Genomic DNA, 22,010 nt, shown 5'->3' on the forward strand with positions numbered 1-22,010 from the left:
CTTTACAAAGAAAAAAAAAAAAAGGAATTATCTCCTCCATTTCTTCTCACCAAGCTAAAGATCTTTCTCCAACCAGACAAGGAGTTAATGAATCTCCATCCGCTGTTCCACTCTCCAGGCGTACGGCAAAAGTCTCTGCTGGCCTCAGAGTAGGAATAAGCAGCCTGTTGATCCCCGTCTTCTCATTGCTGCCAGCAATTATCACAAAATGACTTTATTGTGCATGTGACAGTTGGTGACACTGACTCAGGGAGTTTTATCAGTTTCTATGCTACAGGTTTCAAAACATCTGCTTGTGTGAAGGCACCCTGCTGTTTGCCAGCCCAAGTGAGCTGGACTTCTGCAAAGCAGGAAGAAACTGCAGTCCTCTGTGCAAGACAAAGCATCGCGTATGGGCGTCTCATCCCTACCTTGGCAACCCAGGTCCGTTAACGGCCAAGTCCTAAGCAAAGCGCTCCGCGGGGCAGGACCAGAGGCGCGCGCCTGGCAGGAGGGAGCTGCGCAGCAGGTACCAGTGCATGAACATGCTGCCCGGGGCTGGAGGAGGACAGACCGGCAGGACCTCCAGAGGATGGAGCTGGCACAAATGGGGAACGTGGAAAAGCAAAAGGAGGAAACCGAAACGTGCTTTAGTAAGAGATGCAGCTCAGCTGCATAGGTTTAAAAGATACAGACAAACACGCTTTCTCCAGGGATAAGAAAGATGTAGAGGTTAGAAGAAGAGGCTAATGAGTTGTGCTCATCTACACTCCCTCATCCAGCCCCGAACGGTACTTAGACAGAGGAAAGCGTAGGAAGCAAAGCTCTCCACTACAGCAGTTGTAGTATTCACATTGTCTCCCTGAGGACTCCCTGGGCACAGCGGAATTTCCTATAACCCTACATCATCTATATTTTAGTGTAGCAATCTCGGTGAGTAACAGAAACCCACGGTGACTTAGGGGGGTTGTGTGGAAATGTCTGTTCCACCCTGCGAGGCTGTGATAGTGTGACAGAAAGGTCTGATCCTTGCCTTTTGACCACTGATCCAGGCAGTTACTTGGAAGTATGTACTACTGCTTAAGACATCTTTAAAATTATATTAGTTCTTATTACAGCAATACAGCAGACCTTAAATTCAAAGGTAACCTTTGTGGGGGTGTAAATTACAACAGACTTCCTATCAGCAGCTTCTTCCCACTAGCACGATTCCTCAGATTATCTCAAGAAAAACTATAAAGCTGCAGAAGACTGGAAGTTGGAGATTTCTTTTCTTTCACATAATGTGCAGCATTAGCCTCCTACTGCAACAGCTGGAGAGGAATTTGTAGAAAAGTATCAGGGCTCAGGATGGGAATTGAAGGTGTTTAAGTCAAGGTTCAGGAAGATGCTATTTTAAGAGGTTCAATGTCAGCACGACCTCCAAGGGATAGAAAGAAAGGCTACTGGAAGCTATGAAGCAGACTCCAAAAAGGAAGTAGCAAACAGGCGATTTAAAAGAGAAAGGATTTTCGAACCACCTCTGGCTATTTAGCAACCACGGTTCTCATGAACGAGCCAGCTAGAGAAAATCCTGGACCTTGGACAAAAATGCATTGCAAGCTTGGTTCTTAATTTTGGGAAAGGGTGCAACGACAGACCTCTTCTCCTGCACGGTTAACAGAGAGGAAGGAAAAGACCACATTCTTCTTCATCAGTCTCAGCTTCTCTTGGCTCGGTTTTATCACTCAGCTTTACCCATCAGTTCTGGGAGCCACTTTCTCCTGCAGTACAAAAGACTTTAAACTTAGAAATGAAGAGACTTCAACCCCCCAAAAAGTGTAATTCTGAAGTGCTCAACAGCCTTTAATTCATTATGAACCTAGAGGCAGAGAAAAAAAATATGCAAAAAATACATCACATCCTTAATCTAGGGGGGGAAGGGGGGGGAAGAAATCATTATTTTTATAGCACATAATCAGACACTTACAAATATATTTCACTGGAGGAAGGGGAGGGTAGGAATGTGCATTTCCTATTTCCTTTTCAATAGTCTGATGCACAGAGGCCATCAATATGGTCATTATAGATAACCTGCACAAGTCATTCCTAAACCAAAAAGAGGGATTTAAAAATAAACAAAAAGGGAGAACCCTGGCAACAAGGAAGGGCATTCTACAGTTCCAGGTTCATGTTTAAACATAACTCAGCATCTGAATATGGGGTGAGGAAACACACTTTGTTTTTACAATATAAATAGTATTTTAAAAAGGTACTACATATGAATACAGCAATGGTGCTATTTCAGTCAGGACTTCAACATGCAGAGGAAATTCCCCCATTGCTCACAACCACTCATCCCATCCCACCGTTCCCCTCCCACCTCCAAAAAAAAATCCTCTGCTGTTTAAATTCTTTTTCAATTGTTTTAAATATTTCTCTTGTGGCCTGGCAACACTCTTATTCTTTTATATAAGGAAGTTTTCTACTAACTGACAGGAGACAGCTATGTAGGAGTAACAACCGAGGCTTTTAAGAACCTTGCCAATTTTTAAAACTTTTATTAGTCTCAGTTTGTTTTTATTCTTGGAGACATCTATTGAAAACGTCAAAAACTCAGAAATAAAAAACCCTGTTTCAAACATCTTAAACACGCACGCGTGCACACGCGCACAGACACACACACACAAAGAAAATAACCCGTAGCAGAGGCAGTAAGAAATAAAGGGAACTCCAATTCTCTCAAGGGAGAACACAAAACAAAGTTAAAAAAAAAAAAATTGCTTTACTCTATCTCCACTCTTTCACTAGGACAGTTTAATACCCATCGAGTCTCTTAAGATGCTAATCTACCATCTGCTTAGCCCACAAATCCTTCCCACTTATTCCCTTAAAGATCCAGCTATAGTGTTGCTTAAAAACCTCTCCACAGACCAACGACCGCCTTGCAAAGGGGCTACAAAAAAAAAAAAAAAGTCTCTTTCTGTCCAGTAATTTTAGGGAATTAAGTGGAAAAAGATTGCTGTGCAGTGTTCTGGATAACTGCGATCTCACAGCGGCTTCTGCCAGGCCAAGGCATTGAGGTGAGTGGTACGATGCGCCCTTGCCCCCCTTCACCCAGACACTGTGGAAGCCACGTTCCCTTTCCAACTCTACTAGGGCTGCCGCCTTCTTTCCCTCTGAATTGACAGAGGTCCTCCAAAGAGAGTGGAAGACTTTCCAGTGACTTCAGCAGGGTTTTGGTTCAGGTTCTTTTACAAAACACTGCTCCATAACAGCTCTTCAACCGGAGGTGATTTTCAAGCGTTCAAGTGGGAGCTGCCCACTCAATACTTTAGGATTTGTTTTTGCCTTTAATGCTCATTCAATTCTCAGTGAACCGAGTCCAATCAAATGAAGGGCTTGCATTCCTCTTCCCCAGGAGTATCTCAAAGGCTCAGTCTTTACTTAAGTAAAGGATGTCACAACAATCAAAGATGTTTGGGGAATTTCTTCTTTAATAGGATAAAAGAAAAACATACAAACACCTCCCAGGCTTCTGTCATGGAATGATTCTCACAACTGTAAGGAGCACAACTCAAAAAAAAAAAAAAAAAAGAAGAAAAAAAAAAAAAAAGGAGACAAAGAAAAGAAAACGGTTCCTATGGGAGACATGCCTACCAGAGAGCTAGAGCAATCCCTCGATGCTCTAGTCTGCAGTGGGGAGGGGGGATGGCTCGTAAAGGAACTAACACAAGAAGCAACAACAGAACACTTGCCAAAACGGAGTGGCATATTGTAACTGAAAGCCATGCTGATTTTTTAACTAGAAAGCAACTGTGATGGCAAAGATGGGGAAGGAAGATGACAAGAATGACCAAAACCCGGCCATTTCTTCCCTAAGTCCCTTCCTGGTGACATGGCAGAAATGCACACATCTATCACATGTCTTTAAGAGAACTATCGGTAAGAAACATCCCAGCTATGAAACATTTCTTTCCCCATCTTCCCCAGCTTACAAAGAAGATAGTGTTTCTTTACAAAAAAGAACCCAGAACTTCCCAGGACATCTGCTCTTGCCCTCTCTCTCCCCGCTGTAATATTAGTCACATTTCATTTGGGGGCGAGGGGGGAGGATTTTGTTTATTTTCTGTTTTAAAGCCATAATCTAGAAAAATGTTTTGTGGAAACTTTTGTTTTCCTATTTTTGTTTGCTTTTTTTTTTTAATAATGCTTATTTATAGAAAACTTCACAAAGGTGACGCCTATGTACAGAAAACACAATACCAAAGGCTGCTTCAGTAGTCAATGTAATAGCACCTTTAAAGACAAAAGAGTTTGACATATTTTAAAAAGTCATTTTGTTAAATTTTAACCCTTTCCAAGCCTCATAAAAAAAAAGCCAGTCACAAAGCTCCATTAGTACAAACTCTTCCAAAGTCTCCGTGTGAAATGCTTTCTGAAGGTTTATTCAAGCTCTCTACTCTATTGGTCAGCAACGCCTGGCAAAGTAGAGGTAGCGTGCAGCCAGACAGGATTTTCTTGCAGTCCAAACAAGAGCAGATGAAAGAAATTCACAGCAGGCTATTGCACAAGGCTGGTCTTCTATTCCACAGTTTCCTGGTTATTTTTCCGCAGGCTTGAAAAGGGTTAATTTAATATTTTTAATTAATCCTAGTTAAAACATGTTGCTCTGAGTTCCAGACTGGTACTGTGTCTGCAACAGGCTCTCCATAAAGGCCAAGTAATCTGGGTTTTGTCCGTATTCTTCGGGATTTCTTGAATTCCCCAGCCGGGGGCGCTTGGCTGCTCTCACTTCATCTCCCGAAAATACATCTTCCTGAGGGGCCCCAGTGCTGAGGGACTGCAGGAGACACGAAAGTACAATCATTAGAGGCACAGCGGGCAAACAGGGAGAGAGACGGGTGCAAACTATGGAGCACGCCTGCGTAACAAGACAGCAGGGATAGCAAGCGAACAATTTGGTTCAGAGTATTTCTGTAGGAAAAGTGAACTCCGAAACATACAAAGCACACAGCTGAAATTAAAAATTCTGGGCTTATGAAACCAAACTGGAAAGAGAAACCCTCGAGCTGCCTTCTTTCTGTTTCAGAATATCGTTCACTTCAGCTCCTGCCTTGCCAATTCTCTGTTTACTCCTATCCTCCTCTGCCTCTTCAAGGTTATTCCTTCCTAGTAGAAGGCACAGAGGAAATGGGGGCTTCCCTCATGTCTTTAAAAAAAAGACCCAACGAAAGCATCTGGGGATCACTGTACAAATAATTGCTTCTGTTCGTCCTGCTCTTACACTCTCAAATGAGATGCGTTTCTTGGTAGAAATTATCATCTCCTGTCGCTTTGTTCTGCTGTACTACATTAAAGCACTGTGAGCATCACTTCCACAGAGTATAGCCTAACACTTCTGGCAGCAGAAAGTACATGAAAAAAGCCTTAGCTTTCAGCCAGACTTGAAACTTTCCGGCTTGCATTCCTTTCTCTGGAACTGTTATAAAGCCTGATGTCTCCACTGCAGAGAATATGTTTCTTTCCAAATCCTGTATTTCAGGGCTCCAATATGTTGTCTTTATTATTAGACAAGCTTAAACTGGAATATTGTGCACATCTTCGAATTTAATTCTAAGGTGCTTCTTTGCCACCAGAAGTCTTTCAAGGATAACAAGGTAAATTATTATTAACCTCTAAAATTTATGCCATGAGGTCTTATTGAGATAAACAACCTCAAACAAGATGGAGAAGCCATCCAGAGCTACATTACAAAAAGCATTTTACAAGTGTTTTTTTGGGTAAAACCCTTGAAGATTTCATGCATAAGCAAACAAAAGTTTCCTTCAAATTGTCATCAGTTCTTCCACAGAATTGCCTGTCACCAGGCCAGTTTTGATGATGTGCATCTCACACTTCTGCTAGTGGCCACAGATCCACAGGGTGAGTGACCCAGTGGTTTAACTTGGCACAGCAATTCATATATCCTTAAGGGAAGGCTGGACGATCCCTTTTTGTCTCGTAAGAGAGACAGAAGCTCAGAACCTTCTCACAGGTTAACTTTGTGGATCTGTCCCTGTCCTGCAGTGGCTGACATGACAGACATTCAGAATGAAGAAGAAAAAAACCTGTATAGTCTCCATTTGCATAGAAACCAGTCTCATCATTTGTTTAAAGGAGATGGCTTTAAAGGTTAAAGCACCAGGTTTGAAAACATCCAGCAAGTCTGGAACCAAAAAAGCTATGAAATAAAGCCCTCCTATTTTCTAGGCTCAATAATTCCATTGTATGCAGTTAAAGACAGCCCGATCTTTTAGATTAAGAGCTTTACAGGTAAGAGCTACATTCTAAATCTCCTATTTGGTGAGAAACGGGGGTTTGGTACCATGTCGCTAATCAGTTCTCCAGAAACCACTTAGCTGTAGACCAATTCACCTCACTTCTGATGAAAGGCAGTGTTCAGACAGAATGGCAGTTCATATAACTAAATTCATATGGTGTAAAATGATATGAACATAATCTTTTAACCAGAGAGAACAAAAATCAGATCTGAACACGTGAAAGGGAAAATCATTTAAATGCTTCTCAAGCCTTTACATCAAGGATTTCTTCTACTCTACGTATTTTGTGAATGACAAGTGGTTTTACAGCCACAGAAATTGGAGGCTGCATTCACCTAATGTCTAAACAATATGCTAAGAAAATGCAAATGAGTACCGCAAGCCACAGCCATTTTACTGTTTCTGTTACTTTGATACCCACCAGGCGAGACTTCACTCTCTTGGGAAGCTCTTCCTCCAAGGTATAAATATCACCACGCTTTACCATTAGTTGAGAACCATCTTCAAACTCGACCTGCAGAGTAGGCAGAAGATGAAATAAGAACTTGGCCTCTACATTTACAGTACTTAACAGTCCATTCCCAGACTCTGCCACATATGGTCCCTTCATGGCAATACCAAGGAAGCATGAGGGGCCAGCTCCCATGGATGATCCCCTGTTCATGGCACTCCATGTCTCTAGGATTGCTGTAGAATGAGCATCCTTAAGCTGTGTTAAGGATGCTGAACCCAAAAAGTGTTGGTTTCAGTGCTGCTCAGGCACCCCTGTCTTATCCGGCACAAGTGGTTTCATTCAGTGCTCCTGTGCATCCTAAAATGTCTATACTCCAGCTGGACCAGCAACTCTGCTCCCCCTTCCCAGTCAGAGCACTAAAGACTTCTACTGATTTTTGATTCAAATCCTGAAAAAATAAGCTTTTCACTTATAATAAAAGGCAGCCCTGTATTCAGGCGAATATGGTAATAAGAATTTCTTTCATCTTAAACAAAGCATTGTCATACGTCATAAGGAAACAACTCCAGCTACTAAAATACATTTGTATTTTAACAAGCAGAAATAGTCAGCCAGGTACAAAAACCAGTGGCAACTCCTCACGTCAAACCTTTTTTGCTAAGCACTGATTATATCATGAATTATGCATCAGATGTTACAGGCATGTTTATGCATGGAAACGTGCATATAAAAATGTTAAAACTATTAAAAGCTTTTAAGAGATTCTCATTTCCTTTGCTCAAGACTTATTACACTTTTCTGGATAATGTAGAAGGACATACACCACAGAAGGAAGAAAGCATCTGTGCTCTGAACTCCTCCTCCTGCGCTGCCCAGGTCTTGCAGCTCATCAGTTACGCGAGCTCAGCGATGCCTGCTGAGGTCCCTTAACTGAGCAGCATACATCAGCTGGAGGAACTACGCAGGTGGGAGAACAGGCTTTGAAAGATGAGCTCTGCTGAGCCCTGCTGAGGTGGTTTAAGATGCTACTGGTCCCATTTACTCTCTGGTTTTACAGAGCACCACTACCACAACGGAGTCAGAAGGGAACACAAATTACAAAGTTTTAACAGCCGAGGCACAAGCAGATTGCTGTCTGCCATTTCCACTACACGAGCTCAACTTCAGGTAGAAAGGCAGGATTTGCAACCGAGGGCAGTGCCATCTTAAACCATCACAGAGCAGTTGGAGCTTGTCTATTTAAGTTCCAAATTACTGATATGGTTAGACCCCTGTTATGAACACACATTAGAGCAAGTTACAAGGCAGTCATTTGGGCTCAATGTTTTAAAAAAAATATACACATCTAATCTTAGCACACAAAATACAGACTTAGAGATGTGAACTGGGAAGCTACTGCAAAATAAGACAAGTTTAAAATGCAAAAGCTAGTCCATGCTGTCTTCCTATGAACACATGTTATTTCATAACAAAACTGTTTCTGTGTTTTTAAACATAATCCTACTCCAAAACAGATAAAAGAGATGCACCATAAGTACTGAAAAAGTATCTACATAGGGAAGCAATGTGGAAAGCTATTCAGACTGTTTTCCCCATGCAGAAGAGCTTTACTTATAGGTAACTGCATGATTTGAAAAACACAGACTCCTCATGCATATTTTTCTGTCATCTGGCACTATCAGTGGAATAGCCTATTTCAAATTATTGTACCTTCAAGAAATCAATGACAATTTCCTATACTGTGATTAAACTGGAAAGCATGCATAACAATAGATCTTTACGGAACTATATATTGTACTTATTCATAACCAGGGTCACCTTAGATCACATCTTCTCTGAAGCAGTTAACATCCATTACACACACAAAAAAGACCGTTAACTGACAAGGTGGATTATTGTGCTCTTCGCACACAGATATGAGACACTCTGCGTAGAAAGGATAGAAACCAGAACCCCATTTCAAACAAATACGAGATATGGGACTTCCTTTGCCTTTTGTCCAGAGGCATCCATCTCTTAAAAATAACAATTATTTGCAAATTTCAGCATGTATTTTTCAAAAGGATGTGCACAAAGTATACTTTCCAAATCACTGTAATTTTCAACTTCTTGGTACCATTTAAAAAGGATTTAATCAAATGAACATACTGCATGTTATAAAACCTTCTGTGCTGAAATACTAACACTGCGTACCAGGTTAAATCTTCCTTTATTGACTATTACAACCTTCCACAAACAAAAATCCCATATGTGGAACAGACTCATAGACAACAAAACCTGGCTGCTGTTTTTCTCACCATAAAAACAGAGACGGTGAGAGTGTAAGAGACTAGAGATTGAAGGTTTCCAATTCCTCACACAACAGCAGCAGGACATTATTCCCACATGCTGCTGCTGCTGCTCCACAAAGTACCTTCCCATGACCAGAGGATTATTCCCCCCCTTGAAGTAGTCTCCTGACCCATCGTTTCCCTTACTTCCTCTCAAAGCATCGAGGAAAGTTGTAATTATGTAGGTATTGACTCAAGGGGAACTACAGACGACGAGTTCAGCTCCAGCCATCGGATAGCCATCAGAGAGCAGTTTGAGTAGGTCACTTTTGACCTGAGTCAGATCTGAGCTATAAGGAAAAGGGCAAATTTATTTTATATTTTAAAAGCACATACAGTCTAGACATATGTCTATCCATACATCCATGTTCTGCCACAAAAAACCTTTACCCTGATCCTATTTTAACACTATATTTCTCTTTAGACTACCAGCAGTATTAATTTCAGAAGGCAAATTCTCTCTTCATGGCCAGAGCAAGCATTCCACACTAGTGAGCTATACAATTCGAGCCACAGTCAGACATGTTGACAGTATGTGGGTACTCTTCCATACTCACCTGGTAAATCTGACTGATTTGGGCTGCAATAAACTTGGCCTTATAGACGATTCCATCTGTCCACTGCAGTTGAACCAACTCACCCTCTGGAGGGGGTCCCATTTGGATGCAGTCTCTGCTCTGAAGACAGAGAGTGAAAGAGGTCAGACAGCCAACACCAACAAAGCTCAAGACCTAGGTAAAGCAGTGTGTTAAAATCACTGCTGGAGGAAGTTGCTACATAACACTATAATTAAGTATAAGAAAGTTTCTGCACTTGTGATTAATTGCAGTCACCTCAAACAAAACCATTAACCAGTGAGAGACCAGAAATAAACACTTGCACCTCCTTCTGGTGACAGTACTCAGTTCTAGGAAATTTCTCATTACAAATCCCAAAACATCAGATCTCCTATATCAACAAAAACAAGCGGGGCGACCTGCTCTGTTTCACATGGTGAATCAATAGCACAATCAGGAAGAGAATGCATGAGTTGACAAGCCAGTCTCTTCTAGATTTTCCTTCTATTAAGCGAATTCCTTATTTTGAACCAGAAGTGCTTACAGACAATCTGCTTCCCCCATGAATCACACTTGTCAGTTGAAAAATAAGAGATTATTCAACCACAAAACAAATAGGATGCAACTTAAAACAAACATTGCTTTCTGTTCAGTCATCTGCATATATCAAAATCACATCCTTGTAAAGGAACAAAAAAACTGAAATGAGATAATGTCATAAACAAGAACAGTAATGAAGAGCAGTATAAGTTTTTCAACGCAAGCAGCAACTTTACTTTTTTTTTTTTTTTTTTTAAAGTTTTACTTCATTGTTCCACCCCAAAGCGCATAGAAGAGGACTGCACGCATTACACTTTGTACTCATCTATAATAGTCTCCACAGAGAGCTGCTTACAATAATGCTTTCTGGGTAAACGTTGTCACTGTATGAACCATCATCAAAGTTTACTTCATAGAAAGTCTGTGTTGTCATGCCAATCACTTTACATCTGTAGTAGAGTCCATTCCGGTTCTTTGTGATCACAGTCTGTCCAAGGGTCACCTCTCTTCGAAACTGAATCTGTGTTACAGAGAAAAGGGAATAATTTGCAATTTGCAATCATAAAAGCTGTGTCAAGAATATAGGCACAGAGAAACTGTTCTACAAAAAAAAAAAACAAAAAAAACACAAACCACAAAACCCAAAACAAACCACCACAAAACACCAAAAACCAAACCAAACCAAAACAAAAACCCATACATTCTGGTTAGCTGCTTTGTGTTTGAAGCAAGTGATGGACACAACATAGGGCCAGTCATCTGGCTCCATGGGCACGCCGGCTGCGTGTGCACAGGTCACGTGGAAGGATGTGGAGCAGTGCTCATATGAGCACTGGATGCAGGCACCAGACACTTTCTTCATCCGCTTCCGACAGTACACACATTTCTGAAACGAAACCCAGGTCAGCGTTATGCAGGCAGTCAACAGCAGCTTTAACACAACGTATGGCACCCTGTTACCTGACGTGCTGGAAGAGTCTGTATCATTAGTGTCTGGGGCCCAGAAGCCACAGCCGACAATTGTGATGTTTGCTGCTGAGAGGTCAAGTCCAATACTTCCAGAATTGCCTATATACACTTGCCTAGAATCCCTCATAAGCCAAGAAGCTACAGCAGGTACTAACTTATCATTCCCTGGAACATGACAACATCTACCAGTCACTCAGCCCTCCAGAACCATGGTGGACAGTGAAGCAGACTTAAATCCCATTTGAGACTATGCTCACTGGAGGGCTGAGAGAAAGGGAGGGCGTAACAGGCAAACACAAATCAGTGTTATTAGAGAACTGCTACAACTCAATACTCATCCTCCTTATATATATGAAATGTACCTATGTTAATTCAAACAGCAGCTGGATCTTCACAGATACACTGCTAGAAAACAATGTTTTCATTTTTTGAAAGAACAGAACACAGAATAACTGTGTAATAATCTGTTCTACTACATTTAATGGAACATTATACCTATTAGATCTAATAGAACATACCTTTATATAATGGAACAAAAATATTGCATGTTTACACACAAACATATCAACCATAAATATTTTACTGGTAACCATGTCAGATTAGCTATTGTAGATAATTCAGTCACTGTTTTGCAAACAGAAGAAATAAAAATATTGTACCAAACACCAGAATTACAGGGGGAAAAAAGGTATGAAATCTTTCAGTATTTTTTAAACTCATTTTCTACAAAGCAGATCCAGTTATTAGGCTAATCTAATAAGACAGCACTTAGGGGGGACAGGTAATCAACTTAAGATGTGTGATTACTTTAAAAAGAAAATCTAAATTTTTTCAAAGCTAAAAATCATAAGCCTTATGGCACTGTAGACCTGGCAGCAAGCGTTAGGTGTCAGTGGGAAACGAGATACATTTCCTCATTCCCTAACAGCACCAAATTCTTGTTTCCAGCCCCTCAGAAATACAGAAGACCAGGTTTTGGGAATCCCAATCTAAAGAAATTTAACTTGGACACTTGCGTAATGTTTCCAGGGAACTATTTGGAAACACCAATTCTAGCTTTAACGTTTTAAGTCTAGGGAATCTGTCACTGATCGATGGCAGCTTCTTTACCTTAGCTGAGGCTTGGATAAGGCAAATCAGGGAAAAATTAATTTCACACACGAGACGAACATGCATTTTACTTGTTAGAATGAACGGCTCGTATAAATAAAATCCTGAGAGATATTATATGTCCATGAATCTAACTATACAGCTATGTAATTTATTTATTACAAAGAAATAATTTTCACATATAAGGAGGAACAGAGGAAAGCAGTAATTTTTAGTGCCCATTTCCAGATGACCACCTCCAAAGCACACCACACTAGCTTGCTCCAGCCACTGCCCCCCAGGTTTGACCGCCTGCCTCCCCCCCAATCCATCCACTCATCTAAACATAAATGTCCTATAAACACACTGATACTATGAATGACAGACTCTTTTTCTCTCTGCAGCGTCTGATATTAAACAGAGCCTTTCTTCCCCTCTTTCACCCTTCATGGCCTCTCGTTTACCTCACTTCCATTAAAGCAGTGCTCAAGGTATGCAACATTACAGAACACATGACCTAAATTTTGAGATCCATATGAATTACTGCATCCCATGGGATTAGAAATGTAACATAAGCTGCCCGAGATCACACAATAAGCCAATACAACCCCCTGAAGTACAACTTCACTCTGCTTCTAGATCTGAGCTATCTTAAAAGTGTACCCTCAAAAATATGAAGAGTGGTATCATATTATAAACTATCCAGTAAACGCAAAATAAGAATTGCCAAATTTCAATGTTGTGTTTTATTTGTGTTATCATAGCTAAGAGCCAGGGCCCCACTGCGCTAGCTACAACGCACTGCCAAGACAAATAAAAGACCATTCCTTCTGCAAAGAGTATTTCTCTCTTCCTTGAAAGCAAAACATGCAAAAGAAAGGGAGATGCATTCTTCCCAATTTCTGTGCAACATCACTCCTCCCTGACTGGGGTCTGCCCCACATGTATATGAAATAAGTCAAATTCACTTCCTGTGAATTAACTGAAGTCAGTATGTTTACACCAAAGATTAATTTGGCCTTTTTACTTAAACTAACAAAAGCCAGGAAATTCAAAGCCAGCGCCTTAGTGTTGCCAGAATGTGCTTTTTAGTATTTAATAAGCTATGCCTTTATCGCTCTGTAAACCATGTTCAAAAGCTAGATAAGCACCACAGCAAAGTGCACAGCAGGAACACGGCACTGAAAGCAAGTCAATAGCAATGAGATCTCATTATTAAACTGTCAATACCTAATTCTCCCGCCAGCAGGGACAACTGCTGATATACAGCGTGCTCAATACTGCCTCTCAAGGGAGCATTAACCCTCCAGTATCAGGAATCTGCCTTTATTGATGCGAACAGGATTCTTCCCAGCCAGAAGGATTAGTACGCGCCTAATGACACTCCAGTGGCAAGACAAACTCCTTCTGACAGGCAAAAGAGCTACACCAATGGAATATTCAGAGCAAATACGATCAAAGGATAAAGAAAAATGTCAGCTACAGTGAGACTGAAATGTAGAAGATAGTGGAAGGGGTGAAAACACTGAAGGTCTGTAAGTGTGGGAGATGGGATGGACAGAAGCACCGGTGCCAAGTGCCATGGTAAAGCAGCACATGTAGATTTAAAGACATTTTCTGTGGGAGGGGAGGTAGCAGAAAGAGAGAAGGTCTAAAGCTCAGGAGAAAAATCTTAAGAATAAATGCACACCGGAGAGTCGGGTCATAGCTGAGAGTAAGAAATGGGCCGTCTCCTGCATGATGAACAGTGCAATTCATTTCCTCCACTGAGGAATGACAGCTAATTATTCCAAATTTCCACGTCATAAATAATTTACGCACACAGGCTCGTAATACACTATTAATCAGGAAGCATGCAAACTGCATTCTTTAAAATGATGCAATACCCACAAATGGACTGAAAAGTCTATGCTTGAAAGGGGAGGCCTGGTGCATGCTCAAAGAACAGGAGATACTCTTTAAAGAGATCACTGCAACTGCTTGTTACCTCAGCCCTCTCACAGTAACTTAAAACAACACAAACATATTAAAAAAAAAAAAAAAATCACAGATAACCCCTACCCCCTCTTTCCTTCATTACCTTTATCCATTCACTTCAACTGTCCCCAACCTTCACATCATTCCTTCTCTCCTTTTCCATCTTTTTCAGCAACACAGGCCACCTCTCCAATTTTATCTAGTACTGCATCAACTCCGTCATTGCCAAAGTCATCGGATCCAACACCACCACCCGTTAGTCACCTTCAGTTCATCTTCTTAAATGCAGCTGCACACCTCCAAAAAACAGACACCCCTCGAACTCCTCCACTGACTCCTCATGTGCTCCATGAATTACCTGCAAATTCCTATAAAGAATCCTAAAACTCTCCACAATGGCTCATGAGTGTGTTTTTCCACACAATCTTACCCAATTTAAATTTCCTTTGTACTTCTTCACACACTACACCAATGCTGCTGCTAGAAGCACCACTGCCTTTACATTCTGCCATCCAAATTAATTTTTTTTAATCTTTTCCCAGTCCATAGCTCTAAAACCCATTTCAATTTTAGCTCAAGATAATTTATTTGCTTTCTTTCCTGTAGCAAACAACACTCATAAAGCCACAATGTATGTGGTGTCAACACCAACTAACTGTTTTCAACAGACATTGATAGTGCGTGCATACATACAGTAAAGGCCTTCAGAAGTACAGACCAACAGAGCAGAAAGATTTTTGTAATCAGTCTAAATACAACAATGCTTACCTGATGACATTCTTGAACACAGAGTAATTAGGCTGAAAGTCTACTTCTTACATCCTAACAGTTGGGCTAGCCGTACAGGGGCACCAGACATCGTACAGAGGGATCACACTGGCATGCTGACAGAAACTCAAGACCAAGACCTGAACCTGTGTCCAAAGCTACCTGGACTAGCCAACATGCCCTGCTGGCAGAGTCATGACAGATCCTGGCAGAAATAAAACAGCATTACACCCCTAGAAAAGTTACTCTGATTATGATGAAGCAGTGTGCAGTGTTATCCATGCTAACACTTTCCAAGTGAAGTGCTTAAAGCCAGGCTTTGACAAGAATTGAGCTACAAGGCAGGCTCTTGCTAACTTCAACATAAGCAAGAGGTGCCTGTAAATCACACCATTAGACTGCGTAAGTCAAGGTACTTCATATAAAAATTCTCCACCTTTCCTAAGACACGAAGAAAACATGAGGTGCAAATGGAATACAACACTGAAGAAATCAACAAAACTATGAAGCTTTAATTCAGGAACGAAACAGAAAGATGTGTAGTAGGTCTGTGCAGAGTCTTTGGATGGCACGGCCAACGCTTTGGAGCAGAATGAAGCAACAGAGTTTTATGTACATTAATACTGCCCCGGCAGTCTTGTAAGGCAGCCACGGAAGAGTTAAAGAATTAAGTCATGTTTCCTTGTGAGGCTCCATTAAGCAATACAAGTGAGTCTTGTGTAAAAGGATTTTTAGTTCATCGTTACAAGTGCTGGTAATGAAGAGGATGCATGCTGGAAATGTCAGATGATCCATAAAGAACCACTGCTGCAAGATTTATCACTCTCACATCACACTGCTCCATCACTCCACCTGAATAATGAATGCTTTTTACATTCACATTTGTGTACAAAACCCATTTGCACAACAGAGAAATAACTCTGGAAGCAGACAGAGATTCTTCCTAATCTCTCATCCAGGCCCTGGCTGGGCTGCCTGCACTAAATAGCTGCGCAGTTAACAAATACATCAATGCTAACCAATGCATCACTGCTACATCACCTTCCCCCATACCACACTCCCAACTGTCGCCCAGCTGACTTCTGTACGAAAAAAGCAGCAAAAGCACAATTTATACTGCAATAACACGCTATAGTGATGGGGCATTAACTAACATGAAGATTAATTGCTCTGAGCTAATGAATCATCCATTACTAATCCCTCAGATGAGGCTACGCAACTAAATAACAAATTGTAGCCGGACTTCTACTAAATTCTTTGCAGAGTCTCGCCTTGCAGTCATGGTCACAAAGAAGTGTTTATTAATTTCTACAAGAGATTTCTTGATAAAGAGAAATATTGTAAAGAAAGATGAATCAAATTACAGATGAACAAGTCACCAATACGTCAGCTTCTTTCTAGTTACCACGTCCCTTCACACCCCTGCCATGCAGTACTTTCAGTAAATGAAGCTTTCAGGTAGTTTAGCCCTGACTGTGAGGTGGGTAAGCGTCCTAGGCTCTGCCCAGGGTAAGAGCACACTCCTAGAGAGTAAAGGCAGATCTAGTAATCACAACTTGTTTGTGCGTCAAAGCACTGAGTACCTTACAAGACATCCAAATGACACAGCTTCCTGGCGCATTTGTTGGAAATAAGAGAATACCACCTCCAATCTCAGCTACTTTACAATCCCACACAATGTTTTTCTGTCTAGTTAAAGCCTTTTTCTTTTTCCTTTTTTCGGTTCTTGTTCACAAACACTCTCTACAGGTAAAAGACACCTACCAGTTTCCATCTCTGCTCTGGAATAGCACTGATATCCACAGGATGACGCTCTATTACATTGAGAAAACGGGCCTCGGGGACAGCAATAGCACAGATTATATGGACCCACCTGGAAAAAAAAAAAAGTAGAGACAAATCAGAGCCTACCATTATTTGAAATAAATACTCAAGAGGGCAGTTAACATTTCTCTGACTCCCTCAGTATCAAGGCCTATTTATGGTGGTTGGCAGCCTTGGCAACATTACCAACTGATTGTTAATCACGGTCACACAAGGTAAATGTCTCTGGAACAACAGGGATCAACCTTCTTACGCATCTGATCTTGCATGATACTAAACGTTCTCTGAAAAGACTTTTCTCTGAGAAATAACCAAATTCAACAAGTGTTCAGAGCCACGTTACCTCTGCTATTGAGAAGCCTGGTGCAGAGTGTGAGACAGCACAGTTACTCAAGCTCATCCTGCCAAGTCAGCAAGTAGCAGTTATCTCCATAATGCCAAAACTAGCTGCTACACTGAGCATCAAGACCAAATGCACAACACTAGAAGATTAGATGCAGTATGGAAGGAAAAAATATTAAAAAACATCACTTACCGCCCATCAGTGGTCATCTGAAGAGCTCCTCCCCTGAGATTACACAGGCAACATTCCTGTAGGAACAAAACTCCTTCAGAACTGGATCAAAAAGCTCTGTTAGACTGCCTATGTTTCCCAAAAAATGACTACACCACATCTGGGATGCAAAGGCAAACTGTACCCTCCCACCACCCACCTCTGCTGAAGTATCTAATTAATTCCCACAGTAAGTTTTCTTTTGTCTCCAGAAGAGTAGATGCTTACCGCTGCCCATGCATTGGCTGAGCACCGTGAGCAAGACCAACTTTCATTCACCAAGTCTGGACGTATTCCGTAACAGCCTGAAAGAAACAAAGTTATATCCTTCAGAGTTTTGCTAACGTATCTGTAGCATTGACTTGTTCGCTTTTCAATTCAGAAGCATCTTTGAAATCAGGTGGAACATTTGAATAACTATATTCAATAGTCTAGGCTCAGACAAAAGTCATAAGGAAAAGTCATTCTTGGGAAGGGGGCGCAGAATTTGGGACCAGCAGGTCTAAAAACGAACAAACAAAAACACACACAGGTAACCCGCAACATTTTTTTTTCCCTCTTTTGCAAGAACTACAATAGCAGTACTTTGATCCTTCAGGCAAGAACTGGGCTCAAAAGCGATGCTACTACTGCTGGAATGCACTCACACATCAAAACAGTTAAGACCACTGAATTTTAGCATGACTGAATGTTGTGGTTTAACCCCAGCCGGCAGCTAAGCACCACGCAGCTGCTCGCTCACTCCCCTCCCACCCCTGGGATGGGGGAGAGAATCAGGGAAAAAACCTCGTGAGTTGAGATAAAGACAGTTTAATAGGACAGAAAGGAATGAAAAACAATGATAATGATAATAATAATATGACAATAGTAATACTAAAAGAATTAAACCACACAAAGCAAGTGGTGCACAATGCAATTGCTCACCACTCGTTGACCGATGCCCAGTTAGTTCCCGAACCGCAACCCGCCCCTCCTGGCCAGCTCCCCCAGTTTATATACTGGGCATGATGTCATATGGTACGGAATAGCAATTTGGCCGGTTTGGGTCAGCTGTCCTGGCTGTGTCCTCTCCCAGCTTCTTGTGCCCCTCCAGCCTTCTGGCTGGCTGGGCACGAGAAACTGAAAAATCCTTGACTTAGTGTAAACACTACTTAGCTACAACTAAAAACATCAGTGTGTTATCAACAGTATTTTCCTACTAAATCCAAAACACAGCACTATACCAGCTACTAGGAAGAAAATTAACTCTGTCCTAGCTGAAACCAGGACACTGAAGCAGTTATCTTTGCTAAGTGGTCTTATGAGGAAGGACAAACCCACTAATATTGCAAGGAAATTAAATACATGCATTTCACATATTTAACAGTATTTAAACTAATACTACTTTCTGGTTATATGAAGTGTTAGAAACATCTGACTTTATAGAGCGTCAATGACTGTAATATGCAAACACCAAATCCTCCTACATACTTCTCTGCAGCACCAAAAGAGTAAAGTAGTATTATACTCACTAGAAAGACAGGGAAATAAGACCAAAAAAGCCCTTAAAATTCTGTAAAAGGCACTGAGGTTTGCTGCTGAAGACAATAGCAACAAGACATACAAACACTTTTGAAAAATTGGATCTACGCGATTCCCGCAAGCTTGCAAAGAAAGCCTGTAGCAGAAAATTAAACATACCACAAATTGCTGGCCAGCATCCTAGCTAACACAAAGTTCATCCCATGGCCATTACCTATCCTAACAAAACTGTGAACATAAAATTTCAGCTGGAGAGTCTCCAATTACTGAATTAAACTTAAAAGAAGTTATTCAGAAAGCACTGAGATTGCCACAAGAACCTGATTTATAAAAATCATCCACTTAACCAGATAAACATTATGTCAAAAAAAGTCAATAATATAGATCCACAGCTGTCTTCCACATCTGAAGTCTCTTTTCATCATATGGCAAATCAAGAAAGCAGATTCAACCCAGTCCAAGACAACGGGCAGGGATGTTGAGTCTAAAAAACTGATCTGGAAACCGAGCTGAAACAGGCAGACACCCTTAACTGAAATACTGGTGGAGCTCAAAATGGTGTAGAACAGGCTGAATAATTTCAGCATTGATTTCTTGCTTCAGGACCACAGGTAGCTGGACTATGGGATCTGAGGGGAGAAACAGTCACACTGACTGAACACCAGACTGTCCCGTAAGTATGATCAAGTAATGGAACAAGAAAAGTGTGCTCTTTTTATGGATTTTGTCAACGCCTTAGAAGTCCAGAAACCTTCGCGAAAGCTTTCTTCTCTGTACGTCCTTGCTGTTGTCATAACCTAGCACAGTTGGGTGAGGGCACTTCTCAATAACAAGCAGACTGCCAACTGGTTTTACAGCATGCTGCCAGATTAACCGAAATACACCTCAACACTGCAATCCTATAATAAAAGCAAATGGATTCTCTGCAGCAAAGTCAAAGGGATATCACAGTCTAGAAGTACAAACAGCGATAAGGAAACAACAAGACACTGGAGACCACATCAGACTAGATTTAACTTCTGTCCTATCCTCAAGGGTAGAGCACAGACAAAATAGAAAGTTAAATTTCTCTACACCCTGTCTGAGACTGCAGATGAACATCATCTTGCCCACATCCCTCTGTCCCTAAATAGAACGTGGCCACTGAAACCATTTTCATAGACTGCACTATTGAAGACATATGGATGTACAAGATGCAGCATCTCTGTTCTGATCGCTACAGAGACCACAATTTGTGAAGTAAGCAAGCAGTCTTTATCCTCACGCTCACTCTGCATCACATGCTCTTATTAGCCAGAAGTGACCATAACCACAGACGCAGTACAGAAATAAAAGTTGCATTCTACTTCTCCACAAGAGACAGTCATGCTGAGCTGCACGGTGACCTGCGGACTATAAAATTGGAACAACAAAAGTAATTCCAGCTGATGCAAGTCAAATAAGACTTCCCATCTGTCAAGATCAAACAGCTGAACAGTAATTCGTCACATCTCCTAGTACGAGTGCAAATGTTAACTAGATGTCGTACAATCTACAGTGAAGGTACACTCTACCAGGATTAATCGGATCTTCTTTTAGACATAAGTATCAGGGAAACAAACAGACATATGTTCCTTTTTGTAATCAAGTGCCATTCCTACAAACAGTAACACAGACACTAATAAAATACATCTCAGAAACTACTCCATAATCTCTGACGCACGCAAGAACAATACAACCTTACCCAGCAGACCAATATTTGAACAAGCAAAAAGAGTGCAACCAGCTTTGTGATTTCTGCTTTATTACAAAAAATGAAAGATAACGAATCTTTTCTGAGACAGAGAAGAATCAACCAACAAAACAAACTAAAAAGAGTATTTGTGTGTATTTTTAAGATGGGTGACTGCCAAGATGGACTTGAATATACACACATGCTAGTATCTGAAAAGGAAAAAATGGGAGTGATAGGTATAGCAAGCATGCCCAGAAGGAATTCAAACGTAGGCAACATACAAAGAAACTCGTGAGTTTCTCAATACCCAAAACGCTTTGGTGAAGAAGGAAACACTCACTAGCATGAACCTGCAGGCAGCATTTGGCACAAGATATCAAGGGACTGGTTCCATCTTCTCCAATGTATGAATTTGAAGGAAGGGGCTCTGTGTTTTCTCCACTTGAGGTAAAGCACATCTCCGGGATCAGAGGCTTGGTCTTTTGTCCGCACTTAGAAAGGTGGACGAAAGAGGTGGTCTCCCCTACAGAGACTGGGACAGCTTCTTTATCCATCTGTAAGGACTTAAGAGAGAAAATATCATCATATGGAATCCTCTTCCCTGATCACAGTTTTAACTTTAAAGTCAGAGCACTCCCCTTGCAAAAAAAGTCATCCAACACCTGATGCTGCGCAGCACAAATAATGAACTTTAAATCCTGTCTTCTCATGCACACCCCCACCCCCGCCTTTTGCTCCTCTCTCTCTTCCTTAGGCCTGTACTGGGATCTGTAATTTATTTTGAAAGCTCAAAGAAGCATTAGAATAACGAGAAGCTTTCCCTGTTTTTCTTCTGTAAAAATCTAAATTCCTAAATTGCAGCTGAAAACACAAAGGAAGGAAAAAAAGGAAAATATTAACAAAAGCAAGACCTTCCCTCCCCCTCTCCCATCCTTTTGGCATCCTTCCCTACTCTTTCTGCAAGAATGTCTCCAGAAGGACATTTCAAGGTTTCTGGTAGCAGACCAGAGTTAAAAACAATGGATTAAAACAGCCCAGCTGTACCCAGTTTTCCTTATAACCATTATACAACAACATCCAGCAATCAAAACAGGTATTTCATTTTCGGTCTGTATAATAAATCAAGAGATTTTATTGAAGGGGGAGATGGGTTCTGCTTTTCTCAGAAAAAGCTTCCAACACATATATATGTGCCTCTAGGGCACGTATTCCTAGTGGACACACAAAGCCAGATTTGGCTCTATAAGCATGCAAGAACAAATCAATACACAACTGGGCAAATAATTAATTCATCTGATAAATTTTGCCTTTCCGCTCATAACATATCCCAAAGCATATTGGTAGCTTCCAAAAAATGATGTATGTGCTTACTCAGTAAATTTTTATTTTCTTGCTTGTTTGCATATATTCAGAAGTCCACGGCCATATCTAAA

At 41.1% G+C, this 22,010-nt stretch overlaps 1 protein-coding gene across 1 annotated transcript in view; it reads right to left on the reverse strand.

The window, feature by feature from the left end:
• Nucleotides 1-4,231: 4,231 nt before the first annotated feature.
• Nucleotides 4,232-22,010, reverse strand: part of KDM4B (lysine demethylase 4B) — a 93,106-nt gene continuing 75,327 nt past the window's right edge. Inside the window, exons 15-23 of the mRNA XM_050910756.1 lie at nucleotides 20,918-21,140; nucleotides 17,571-17,647; nucleotides 17,325-17,380; nucleotides 16,730-16,838; nucleotides 10,863-11,048; nucleotides 10,518-10,682; nucleotides 9,623-9,742; nucleotides 6,703-6,795; nucleotides 4,232-4,801 (exon numbers count right to left, since the gene is read on the reverse strand). Of these exons, the coding sequence (XP_050766713.1) occupies nucleotides 4,616-4,801; nucleotides 6,703-6,795; nucleotides 9,623-9,742; nucleotides 10,518-10,682; nucleotides 10,863-11,048; nucleotides 16,730-16,838; nucleotides 17,325-17,380; nucleotides 17,571-17,647; nucleotides 20,918-21,140 (1,215 nt within the window). The 3' untranslated portion in view covers nucleotides 4,232-4,615. The remainder of the gene's footprint in view (nucleotides 4,802-6,702; nucleotides 6,796-9,622; nucleotides 9,743-10,517; nucleotides 10,683-10,862; nucleotides 11,049-16,729; nucleotides 16,839-17,324; nucleotides 17,381-17,570; nucleotides 17,648-20,917; nucleotides 21,141-22,010) is intronic.

The sequence above is a fragment of the Gymnogyps californianus genome, chromosome 24, assembly GCF_018139145.2.
Source record: "Gymnogyps californianus isolate 813 chromosome 24, ASM1813914v2, whole genome shotgun sequence".
In the NCBI taxonomy this organism is placed as follows: domain Eukaryota; kingdom Metazoa; phylum Chordata; class Aves; order Accipitriformes; family Cathartidae; genus Gymnogyps; species Gymnogyps californianus.